General features: G+C 45.7%; 1 protein-coding gene across 1 annotated transcript in view; it reads left to right on the top strand.

Moving 5' to 3' along the window:
- Nucleotides 1–13,017, top strand: part of LOC147708593 (uncharacterized) — a 198,357-nt gene that overhangs the window by 106,879 nt on the left and 78,461 nt on the right. The window contains exon 3 of the mRNA XM_086927264.1: nucleotides 194–301. Coding sequence (XP_086783390.1) covers nucleotides 194–301 — 108 coding nt within the window. The remainder of the gene's footprint in view (nucleotides 1–193; nucleotides 302–13,017) is intronic.

The following is a 13,017-nucleotide window of genomic DNA, read 5'->3' as shown; positions in this document are numbered from 1 at the left end:
TGTTAACGATGGTGACAGGAACAACTTATGCAGCATCATGAAAATCTTTTGAATATATTTTCATTGGATTTGGAGTATTGTAATCGATCAATTGTATAATTTTCAAACTGAAAATTATTCTTTATTGAACAAATGTTTTACCTTCCATTGCATGATTCAATTAAATGTGAATTTCCGTTTGCTTTACTTACAGGTCCTGTAATTGCCACCTCTGTCTTTTCATTGAGGGGTCAAGAAAAGGAGGATAGATATCATGTGGAATTGGATTCTGAGAGGGCACATGGTGGTTATTGTTCCCCACGTAAGTGAAATGTGTATAAGTAGAGAAAACATAGTAAGACTTAGTTGTACCTTCCTAACAGTTACCCAGTCACAAAAGAAAGATCATTGGTTATAAGCGCTCTTATAAAAATCTAGACAAATACACACATACGGATAAACATGAGCGTTAAGAAACACACATACCTTCTTTTTTAAGAAAGATCATTATTTGAGTTCTCTCTCATTATTATATACATTGCTATTAGCACTCTATTTTGTTCTTATTCCTGTAACATCCACATGTTTGAACGTAAATAGTCTCCAAAAAGGAAGTGCTTTCTTGGTATTCCTGAACCCTGGAGTAGAGATCCCAATTCAAGTTATAGTGCAGATGAAATTTCCCCTGAGTTTGCCTCTATGGTGCCTTTAGCAAAGTGCAATATTGCAGCTCTCACTCAGATAGAGCCCATGAGTTGTTTTGTAACACAATCAGTGATAGATAAGGTTAGGAAAGCTTCTCCTTCCTAGTTTTGGCTTTTCCATTTGATGTGGTTACTAGGGTAGTCATTGCTGCTGTGGCACGTTCCCATCCAATATGTACCCATCATTTTAATAGAAAGAAGGGTGTGTCAACCCCCTAGTTGTCCATCCACAAACATGCGAGACATCAGCTAAGTCGGTGTGTTTATTATCATTCGTCTGATAAATTGTAACTACAAGCAATATAAAAACCTAGGAAAAATATGATGATTTGTGTACTTTGTAGTACTTTGATCCTACATGCTTTACATTAAGGAATACATATGCAGAGAAGCTTAGGATAGCACACTGCATGATAATACACAAAGCAGATAAAGCAAACTCTGGGAGTCTTTGGAGAGTCAATTTTAGGCAGAGAGATGTCAGAGTGGAACGTATCAATACACCAGTAACACACTATGTTGTCTAGTGATTAGCCCATGGAGTAGCATCCGTACAGAGCCTGAAGATAAGCATTCACCATTCAAGGTGAAGTATTGCAGCGGGTGTATTAATATTCTTCAAAGCTGAACATGTGAACTCTCAGAGTTCAATCTTTGCTTTTCATTCTATATACGTTTTTATTTTCGTACACCTAATTTCTTCTAACAAACATTGTTTTTACTATTACACAACCTTGGTGGTTAAAAACTAATGACCTCATTTTGCCTTTGATAGCCAGATTTTTCATTGTGCAAAATTGTGACAGGCAGTTTGACCCAAAACAATTCCCACTAGCTTGGTGGTAGCATTGCTAGTATGGTGTTAGTTTTATTATTATTGGTAGTAGTGGTGGTGGTTTGTTTGGAGTCTCTACCCTCTTCCAAAGTGGGGCAGTCGGTAATTGCTTCAGAGCCTATGAAAGCATGTCTGCCATGCCATAAATGGCGGAAATGATGCTGTCATGAATGGTGGAAATGATGCTGTATATCGTTTGTGGAGATAGAATCTGAGAGTGAGGGTCCAATACCAGGGCCCACATAACACATCTTGTTGATGCTATGGGAATTGTCTGCAAACATGTAGGGACAATTTTCAGAGATTTTTTTCCAAGACCTCTATTACTTCAGTGGCCAACCTACACAAAAGAGAACATAATTTCTGTAGTAGGGGATCTCTGTGTATAGTCATAATCTAGTGAATAGTTCCGCTCATGTGCGTGGACCCCGGCAATCAAAAATAATCTCTTAAATTGTCAAAAAATGCAGAACTGCAAGACACTTAAGAGAAAATTAAAGACAAATAATGCAGCCTATATCCACAGGCTACACTGTCCAGTACTTCAACTAGAAATTCCACCAAAACACCACACACAATACAGCCTGCCCAGTTTCTTCCATAGAGAAACTTGCCTCTACCAGTAAAAGCCCCTGGAATGATAGAGAGGAAGGCATGGACAGACAAGCCCCACTGGCTGCCATTATGTGGCTTACAATAGGATACTGTGCCTTTAAGAGAACTTTCCAGAACTTTCTCCCAGTATCCCAGAATGCACAGCAGGTCCCTTTTACTTTCAGTTCTTTTTTCCGGCTCCTGCTAACAGGACCCTGGCATTGAGCTCTCCCCTTTTTCAAGGGTTTATTGGATTTTGTTCACTTTTTGGATAAAAAGTGTTTGTGATACCCCAGGGGCAGGAAGACCAGCAAATGGTCCCAGTCTCCGCCGGCGTCGATTGCCTCGACGACGGCGTCGAGAGGGATGACGGCGGTGTGTTCCCCATCTCCCCGGGGCTCCGGGTCGAGAAGGCGTGAGAGGTCGACGTCGAGCCTGGTTCGGCCGCCGTCGGGCCCACCGTCGACGGTGTCTTCATCGTCGACGTCAGCGTCGAGGGAGGACAGACAGGCGTTGGCGCTCGTCGTCAAGACGACACCGCCGTTCGCCGTCGAGAAGATGATCGCCGTCGAGAAGACGGTCAACGTCGAAAAGACGATCGCCGTCGAGAAGGCGATCGCCGTCGAGAAGACGATCGCCATCGAGAAGACGGTCGCCGTCGAGAAGACGGTCGCCGTCGAGGGGATCTTCGGCGTCGAAGACCTCGAGGAAGAGGACGGCGTCGAGGAGGAGTCGACGTTCGTCGTCGAAAAGGGATCGGTCGACGTCTCGGATGCGGCGTTCGACGTCGAGGAAGGATAGTTCGACGTCGCGGAGGCGACGTTCGACACCTGAGTCACGGAGGCGACATCCGACACCGGAACAACGTCGTTCGGAGTCGAGGAGAAAGAGGTCAGCGTCGAGGAGCCGTTCGCACTCCCCGAAGCGGCGCAGAAGGGATTCTGGCGCCAGAAGTCACGCTGGGTCTGATGGAGGCCGCCGGAGGCGACGATCACGTACTGGAGGGGCTGATTCGCAGTCCCCTCCTCCGAAGAAGTCACCAGGCTCGGTGTACTCGGTGGTATATACGCCACCCCTGCCAAGGTCTCCTCCTCCGCCTCCTCCTATACCGAAGGAGAATCCTCCCGTCAAGCCTCCTCTACCATCAGACAGCCACCACCACCGCTTCCGCCGCATGGGCCCACCCCTCGGCCGGTGATACCCCCTGTCCCTCCGCCGAGATCGGTGTCGCTACCGCTTCTCCCTACTCCACCTAAGGGGACTCCAAAACCTCGTCCCCAGGATAAGCCGCCTATTCCAACGGCGGTTCGGTGGGCAGGGCAAGGGACGTGGCCAAGCTTCGGGACAGTCGCAACAACAACAACAGTTCCGTAAGCCGTTCCAGAAACGCCAGAAGGGCAGAGGAGGCCAGCAGTCGGCTCCAGCGACCAAGGGCCAGGCTGGGTCTAGGCCGTAGGAACCTACTTCCCCCGGATCTGTTACCCACTCCGGTAGGGGGAAGCATTCAATTTTTTCTGGCAGAGTGGAGAAAAATTACTCAGGACAAGTGGGTGCTGAATATTGTTTGCAATGGATACAGTCTTCGGTTCACCAGCCCGCCTCCATTAATCCCTCCATTCAGCTCGCAGTATCAACAGCTCCAGGAGGAGGCAGATATCCTGTTAAGGAAAAGGGCGATAGAAGACGTACCTCTGTCTCAGAGAGGAAGAGGTCTGTACTCCCGGTTCTTCCTGATTCGCAAGAAGGACAAGAACGAGTTCAGGCCCATTCTGGACTTGCGACAGGCAAACAGATGGATTCGCAGGGAAAAGTTTTGCATGCTGTCATTGCATCAGATTTACCCTCAGTTGCAACAAGGAGACTGGCTATGTGCTATAGACCTGCAGGATGCTTACTTCCATGTACCCATTGCACACAAACACAGGAAGTTCCTGCGGTTCCAAGTCGGCGCCAATCATTATCAGTACACAGTACTCCCATTCGGACTAAAATCTGCGCCGAGAACGTTCTCGAATTGCATGGCGGTGGTAGCGGCACACCTGAGAAAGAACAAGGTGTTTGTCTTCCCGTACCTGGACGATTGGTTAATCAAGGCATCCTCCTTCTCGGAAGCGCGAGCACACTTCCAGAAGACATGCGTTCTTTTGAACAAACTGGGGTTGCATGTCAACATGTCCAAGTCTGTCCCGACTCCAGTCCAATGCATACAGTACTTGGGAGCCTCCATCAATACGTTGTCAGCAAGCGTGTCTCCTTCGGAGGAGCGACGATTATCACTCCTTCGGAAGGCTCAGGCTCTTATGACCAATCCATCTACAACAGTGAGGACAGTGTATTCTCTACTGGGATCGATGGCCTCTTGTATCTTCCTGACGCCACACGCACGGCTGCACATGAGACCGCTGCAGGAGTGCTTGGAGGACCAGTGGGATCAGAAGAAAGGATCTTGGGACGACAAGATACAACTGTCTCTGCATGCTCTTCAGTCTCTGAAGTGGTGGTGTTCGGCGGAGAATCTCCTCAGAGGGGTTCCCTTCCACAAGGATATTCCCACGCAGACTGTCGTGACGGATGCTTCTCTCCAGGGGTGGGGAGCGCATTCCGGAAGTCTACAGATTCAAGGAACGTGGTTCCCGATGGAGGCCACGTATCACATCAATTTCCTGGAGCTCAGAGTTGTTCACTTGGCACTGAAGGCCTTTCTTCCGTCCTTCCAGACCAACTCTCTGCTTGTACAGACGGACAATACCACCACGATGTATTACCTCAACAAGCAGGGGGGTTCGAGATCACGCACTCTGTCGCAGGAGGCGCAGGCGATCTGGCACTGGCTTCTGGCCAGAGGACTGACGATGACGGCTACCCATTTGCCAGGTGTGCAGAATGTTCAGGCAGACGCACTGAGCAGACTGATTCAGGAAAACCACGAATGGGTCATAAACGACGAAGTACTAGGAGACGTCTTCGCAAGGTGGGGAACTCCAGATGTAGATCTGTTCGCCACCGCCGAAAACAGCAAATGCCGAGATTTCGCCTCCAGGTACTACCAGCAGGGGACGCTGGGGAATGCGTTATGGATCAACTGGTCGAACAGCTTTCTGTACGCTTTTCCACCCATTCCCCTGATTCCGGCGGTACTCATCAAGCTGGCCCGGTCCAGGGCTCGGATGATCCTGATCGCCCCGGAATGGCCCAGGCAGTGGTGGTTTACGGACCTGCTTCACCGGTCTCTCCTTCCTCACATTCAGCTGCCGTGCAGGCCGGACCTTCTCACGAAGTTCGGGGGGCAGATGTTGCACCCCAACCTCTCGTCTTTGAGTTTGGCGGCATGGCTCCTGAGATAGTGCAATATGGCCATCTTAATCTGCCCGAAGATTGCATGGACATACTGAAGGAGTCTAAGAGACCTTCCACTCGGACTTCCTATGCTTACAAGTGGAAAAGGTTTTGTATCTGGTGTCAGTCCAAGAACTATGACCCGACGACGTGCAAGGAAGATGTCATCCTTCCTTACCTTCTGCATTTGGCACAATCTGGCCTTAATGTTCATTCCATTAAGGTTCATCTTGCTGCATTGACTGCCTACAGGAAATGCCCTTCACAGACTTCCTTTTTCCAGGTCCCTGTGATCAAAGATTTTTTGGAAGGCTTGAAGAAAGTGTTCCCTCCTGTCAGGCTTCCTTCGCCTTCATGGGAATTGAATTTGGTGCTGTCCAGATTGATGAAGGAGCCTTTTGAACCCATTCATAAGGCTTCGTTGCAGCACCTATCCTGGAAGGCGGCGTTCCTCGTAGCCATTACATCGGCCCGCAGGGTGAGTGAAATTCAGGCGTTGTGTTGCCAAGAACCTTATACTGTATTTCATGCTGCTAAGGTTGTTATGCGTACTCACCCTAAATTTCTTCCCAAGGTTATTTCTGATTTTCATGTCAACCAGACTATAACGTTGCCTATGTTTTTTCAAAATCCTTAATCTCCAGCGGAAAGGTCTCTGCATTCCCTGGATGTTAGAAGGGTGTTGAAATTTTATCTGGATAAGACCAAAGATATTCGTAGGTCAGACCAATTATTTGTCAATTATGGATCGGTCAGGACAGGTCTTGCTACCTCTAAGCAGTCCATCTCTAGGTGGATTGTGTCCTGCATACAGTTGTGTTACCAAAAAGCTAATAAGACCTTAGGGGGTAAGCCTAAGGCTCATTCCACCAGGGGGAAAGCTGCCACAACAGCTTTACTCCGTAATGTTCCGATTGCAGAGATCTGCAAGGCGGCCACTTGGAAGTCGATTCATACCTTTGCTAAGCATTACTGCCTGGACACTGATGCCAGGGCGGATGCTCAGGTTGGACAGGCTTCGCTGCGGAATTTGTTCGCACAATAGTGGTGTTGATTTTCTTCTCTCCACCGCCGCTTTGGTGTGGGGATGGGCTTGCCATTCTATTCACTAGATTATGACTATACACAGAGATCCCCTACTACAGAAGGAGTAGTTTCTGTCCTGTAACTCCAGTACTGTAGTAGGGGTATCTCTGTTATAGTCATAAGCGCCCGCCCTCCTCCCCGGTGGAGATACAGATTCATGCAAGGAATGCCACAGGTCTGGCGTGCTACGTCTTCAAAAAGAACTGAAAGTAAAAGGGACCTGCTGTGCATTCTGGGATACTGGGAAAAAGTTCTGGAAAGTTCTCTTAAAGGCACAGTATCCTATTGTAAGCCACATAATGGCAGCCTATGGGGCTTGTCTGTCCATGCCTTCCTCTCTATCATTCCAGAGGCTTTTACTGGTAGAGGCAAGTTTCTCTATGAAAGAAACTGGGCAGGCTGTATTGTGTGTGGTGTTTTGGTGGAATTTCTAGTTGAAGTACTGGATAGTGTAGCCTGTGGATATAGGCTGCATTATTTGTCTTTAATTTTCTCTTAAGTGTCTTGCAGTTCTGCATTTTTTGACAACTTAAGAGATTATTTTTGATTGCCGGGGTCCACGCACATGAGCACGACTATTCACTAGATTATGACTATAACAGAGATACCCCTACTACAGAACTGGAGTTACAGGACAGAAACTACTCCTAAAAATGGCATTCAAAAGACTACCCTAAATTGGGCGGATCATGCACTTCCGTTTCCGATAGTATCAAGTCCACTAAATGGATGTTGGTCAAACTGATGGCGGCCCTGCCACCTGGAACACCACTTTCCATCACCCTCTAATTGAGGCAGCAGAATGCAAAGGTAAATGGACAGCACATAGGCCTTTTTTGTGGCTATCCCTTTACTCCCCTCTTCTAAATGAGGCCCTGAGTCTACTTTTCTTGACTTTAAACCTAGTTTTAGATTTACAGATTATAACAATTTTACCAGAACTGTGAAATAAATAAACTATATCAGTACTTAAGATTTTCATTACTATACTTCGGTGTATGTTAGTGTGTAGCAAGGCGACCACGTTTAATGTATTGGCAAAGACTATAGAATTGGTTGTGTGGTGGTAATGTTGTTGGTGGTTTTGGCATTGTTGTGTCGCTATTGGTGGTACTTGTAGTGGTGTTGTGGTATAGATGATGGTATTGGTGGTCTTGATTACTTTGTGGCATTGGTGCTAGTGGTGGTATTTGTAGAGAAGGTGGTATGTGTGGTGGTGGTATTGATGTTATTGTTGGTAGTATTTGTAGCGGTGAATTAGTAGTGTCATTAGTATGTTAATGGTGGTGGTATGGGTGGTAGTAGCAGTATTTCTGGCATTTTTATTGGTGGTGTTGCATTGGGGGTATTAATGGTACTGGAAGTAGTATTGGTGGTAGTAGAGGTTCTGGGTTTGGAGGTATTGCTGGTCATCTTGGTAGTGGTGGTGATACAGGTCATATTGTTGGTATTGATGGAGTATATAGTTTCAGTATTTGTATTGATAGAATTGGTAATATCAGCCTGGGTGATATTTGTGTTGATGGTATTGTTGGTGATGTTATAAGTGATGGTATTGGTAGTGTCGTATTGGTAATATCAGGTACTGGTAGTGGTATTAGTGGGGTATTGGTGATAAATTGTGGTATTGGTGGAAGTTGTGGCATTCGTGGTCCTTGTTAGGATACAAAAGGTTGTTTTCTGTAGACAATGCATGTATGAGATAACAAATTGAAAGTGCCAAAACAAATGATGTGCACCTGTAGTTTTTATGTGTAAAATAATCCCTTCTGCATTGCAGTGTAAGCACACAATAAAAGGAGGAAGAATACACCAAACAGCAATAGCCTGAGATGAGAGATAAATAGTTATCTGGGCTGATCTAAGATGGTATTGACTCAAACCAATATCTGAAATATTCTGAATCAGATTAGATAATAGTTTAAACGGGCTGGTCCAAATTGAACTCTATGAGTATTGTAAGCATTAGAGCATGCAGACAGCTGCTCTGTCAATCCAAAAAGGAGTTTCAATGAGGTTGCTGTCATACGGTTCCTACTAATTCAGTTAGACTGTGGGTTTGAGAAACATAAGCATCAAAATTATGGGGGACTGTGTCCGCTCATACCATCAAAATATGTTGACCTAGTTCCTGGCTAGCTCACAGTGCGCCATCTGGACCCCAAAACCTTACATGGTACCTGATGGTGTCTGCAAATTCAGAACATGATGACCCTGATTCCTCCAAGGAAATCGAGTAAAACAGATCTACCCTTTCGTTGTTAACTCTGGCATGCACAAAGAAAGACACAAGAAATACACAAGTTAGCAAGTATTTATTGAAGCTGTTGAATTCTTGTGTAGAATACGTGTGCTGCAACGATTAGTAGAAGAAAACAAAGCATAGTAACCAGCATCGCAAGAATGGTGAAGATGAATAATTCAACTAACATAATTTTTTCAATAATTATATGAATACATATAATTGTACTCCTACCTAGCACTGCCTATCCTATAGAGCATAGGGTGGATGCCATTCTGCCAGATACCTTAGAGTGGCCTAACTCCCCATTTATCTGTGTGTGTGTGTGTGTAAATACTCCACCGTATTCCACCCAACTTGTATTGAGGGCCTTATGGGGAAAATCCACACCTTCAGCCAAGACAATAACTTTTGGTGTGTTCAGTAATATGATAACTGGTGCTGTTTCGTTCACTTGACAATCCCAATCCTTTTTCAGGGTTTGAAACGGCTATTGTAGAGAAGCACGTTGTTGCCATTATTTAATGCCACCTTGGCTATCTCTAGATTTACTGCTGTTTTAATTCACTGCCTAGCCCATACCCTCCAAGACACTTACTCAAAGAGCAATCTACTTTTCCATGGTGACTCAAAAAACACAGTTATATATTACCCAGATTCACTTGCCACCGGGTAGTTCTAGTTAGGACCATACTTCCATTGGCAATTGATTTTTTTTTTAGTATGCCCATAACTTTTGTGCCGTTTCAAGAATCTTCACCAAACTTTCTAAAATTCCATCTCAACTCCTTCCTGGAAATGTTCATAGCGATCTGTCAAGCAGGGATCAAGAAAAGGGGGAGGGGGTGCGTGGTCCAAAATGTGTTTCCCCTTTTTATTTTTCCATAGGAAAATTGAACAGCGATACTGGGCAGATAGGGACCTCCTCTCCCGTGCCCAATAGGTTAATAAATGGTGGGGCAGGTAGCCCCCCTCCCCGAGTCTTTTTGAGGCCCTGGGGTGATTGTAAAATTTAGGAGTGAGTGTGTGCAGCCACCCTCCCCAAGCCTCTTAGACCCCCCGGGGACACATCCTCTTGGGCTGATAAACTTTATTTGGGGAGGGGGTCTGCAGCCCCCCTCCCGAACCCTTTTTGGGCCCTGGGGACCACATCCACTGGGGCCGGATCAGTGAGGGTGTCTATGGGACCCAATAGGGTGGGGCTATATATATATATAACACCAAATTGGTCCATGACATGGCACACATGTCGTTGATGCTGGCATCAGAGACGGACAGGCCCCGAAAATCTTTTACACCAAAGGATTAACACACTACTCCAGGAAGTTAAAGTGTCAATTTCTTTTATTTTCAACAGCACACCACCACCTACGCGTTTCGACCACAAGGTGTTGCTCACAGTTGTATATGATCACTGGAAAAAAACAAAGGTTACAGGGATGTCATAGTTAAGCTCAGATTTCACACGTGCAAAACTACTGAAATACAGCAGTTATAGTTATCTGCGCTAACTATAACTTCCACCCCTGCAATGTACTGCTTATGACCTCACATATTACATCACTCACGACATGGTTAATGATATCACTGATGACATCTCAAATGACTGAGACTTAAATATGTATACTAAGCTACTGCATAAGTTAAATTGCTATTATTTCTGTATTACTAATGAGTGGTGCTATTTCCAACATATGTGGCCTGAGTGGTTGTGTGACTCTCTGTATCCATATATAAGTGAGTGTGTGAGTAGCTGTGTGGGTGTGGTAGTGGCTGTGTGGGTGACTGTATAGGTAAGTGTGCAAATGTCTGAATGTATGTGTGGGTTGGTGTGTGAGTGGCTTTATGGGTGTATAAATGGGTGTGTAAGTAGCTGTGTGGGTGAGAGTGGCTGTATTGATGATTGAGTGGGTATGTCAGTGGCTGTATGAGTGAGTGGGTATCAGAATGGCTGTATAATTTAGTGACTGGATGTGTGAATGGCTGTATGCGTGAGTGAGCTTATGCGGGAGAGCTTGTATTGATGTGTGAATGGAGTATGTAAGTGGTATGAGTGTGTGAGTGTTTGTATGGGTGAGCGAGTGGCTGTGGTGAGAGGCTGTATGGGTGAATAAGTGGGAGTGGGAGTGGCTGTAAACATGAATAACGGTGAGTGTGTGGCTGTATGAGTATCTGTATGGGTGAGTAAATGGTTATGTGCGTTGCTCTATGAATGAATGAGTGGTTGTGTGAGTACTTGTAAGGTCAGTGAATAACTATGTGAGTGGTTGTGTGCATGTGTTATTGGGTGTATTAGAGGTTACATAGGGGTGTGAGTGAGTGGTTCTATGGATGATGTCATCAGTGATGTCATTTGAGATGCCATCAGTGATGTCACTGACCATGTCATGAGAGATGGAATATTTGAGGTCATAAGCAGTGCATTGCGGGGGCGTAAGTTATAGTTTGCTCAGGAAACTCTAAGTGCTGAATTTCAGTGGTTTTGTACGAGTGAAATCTAAGCCTAACTATAACATACCTGTAACCTTTTTGAAATTCTCTGAAAAAACAAAGTTTCTAAATTCTATTTCCTAACTGTAGCGTCCCTATGACCTTTTGTTTTTGAGTGAATTTCTAAGGTTTTTTTTACATTTTATTTCCTAACTGTAACCTTTGAGAGTGAGTGTAGGAGTGAGTGCATGAGTGTCTCAGTGGGTCTGTGAGTGGGGTGAGTGTGTCTGAGTGGGTCGGTCAGTGGGTATATGAGTGGGTGTGTGAGTGGGTGTCTGGGTCTGTGAGTGGTTGTCACAGTGTCTGAGTGGGTTTGCGTGTGCCTTCATCAGTGTATGAGTCAGTCTGTGAGTGAGTGCATGAGTTTCTTTAGTGGGTCTGTGAGTATGTGCATGAGTGTCAGTGGGTCCGTGAATGGGTGCATAAGTGTCTGAATGCGTCTGTGGGCGGCTGTGAGGTGTCTGAGTAGTTCAGTGAGTGGCTATGAGTGCCTGAGTACGTCTGTGATTGGATGCATGAGTGTTTGAGTGGGTCTCTGAGTGCATGTGAGAGTGTCTAAGTTGGTTTCTGACGGGTCTCTCAATGGATTTATGGGTGCCTGTGTGTGAGTGGGTGTCTAAGTCTCTGTGTGGTTGTATCTGTGTGAGAGAGTGGGCCACAAAGGAACCGCAGCTGCCCCTTTAACCAACAAGAGTTCACAGTTTTGCACAAAATATCTACCCAAGTGGAGTATTTTCTGCCAGTTATTTACTAAGTACTACCTCATTGGGTAAATGTTAAATACATATTCTACATTATAGCGGCGTAATGGAGCAGGAGGAAATATCACCAGTGACCTTGTGTGCGTTTTGGCAATGTGATTGTTCCTGCTGCATCTTTATCCAGAAATTTGTGATAACATAAAGCCTCCTATAGAGAAGGGATCAAGACTACAAAGAGGTAAATCTCCACCAAACAAGGGTCTTTTTTCTTAACTATATGAAGTAAGTGCTTCTTTGTTTGGTGGAGATTTGCTCATATTCCTCGGCATCAACAACACCTCATCAAAATTGTTAAGCCGTCCATCATCCTGGTAAAAGGCGGTAAGACCTTTGCATACTACTTAGGTGGGCGGGGCCAAACGGTGAAGCTTCCAAGGACCTACCCATCACGTTCACAACAGATGGAGCTCCAGTAGATCAACGATGCATTCACCTCCATAAAGCATTTCAAACCATCTTTTAATATGGAATTGCATAGAAAACACACCTGCTTTGCCTCCGCCAAGCCCAAGAGTTAGGATAATTTGCCCTTTACATAAGTGGAGCTTCATCTGGGCCACCAGTTGTGTTTGTATTTGTAAGTGCTTCCTTTTGAGGTTTATTTTCTGTGAAATGAGCATCAGGCCAGAACGGCCCCTGTGACCTCATTCCCAGCGCCTGGCCATGACTTCATGGAGGATGGGGCAGCTCGATCTCCCTCCCGGGCCAATTTAAGCCCTGAGGGCCCCATCCCCTGGGACCAGCCAAAATTCAGTGGGGAGGGGGTTGTGCGGCCCCCCTCCATGGGCTAATTTTGGTCCCGGGGACCCTATCTCCTGGGGCCTGGCCATATCTCTCTGGCTGATCAATCACGTGAAGGCAGAGAAAAAGAGGGATTCCAAAACACATTTCCCCATGCAATTTCCATAGTAAAAATTAGATAATAATACAGAGAAAATGGCTGAACAGAATTAAACGGAATTTGGTAGAAGGCTAGTTCTTTACTCAGGA

Source organism: Lissotriton vulgaris, chromosome 6, assembly GCF_964263255.1.
Source record: "Lissotriton vulgaris chromosome 6, aLisVul1.2, whole genome shotgun sequence".
NCBI classification, from domain to species: Eukaryota; Metazoa; Chordata; class Amphibia; order Caudata; family Salamandridae; genus Lissotriton; species Lissotriton vulgaris.
The sequence above is the reverse complement of the archived record's forward strand: the minus strand, read 5'-3'. Positions and strand labels throughout refer to the sequence as shown.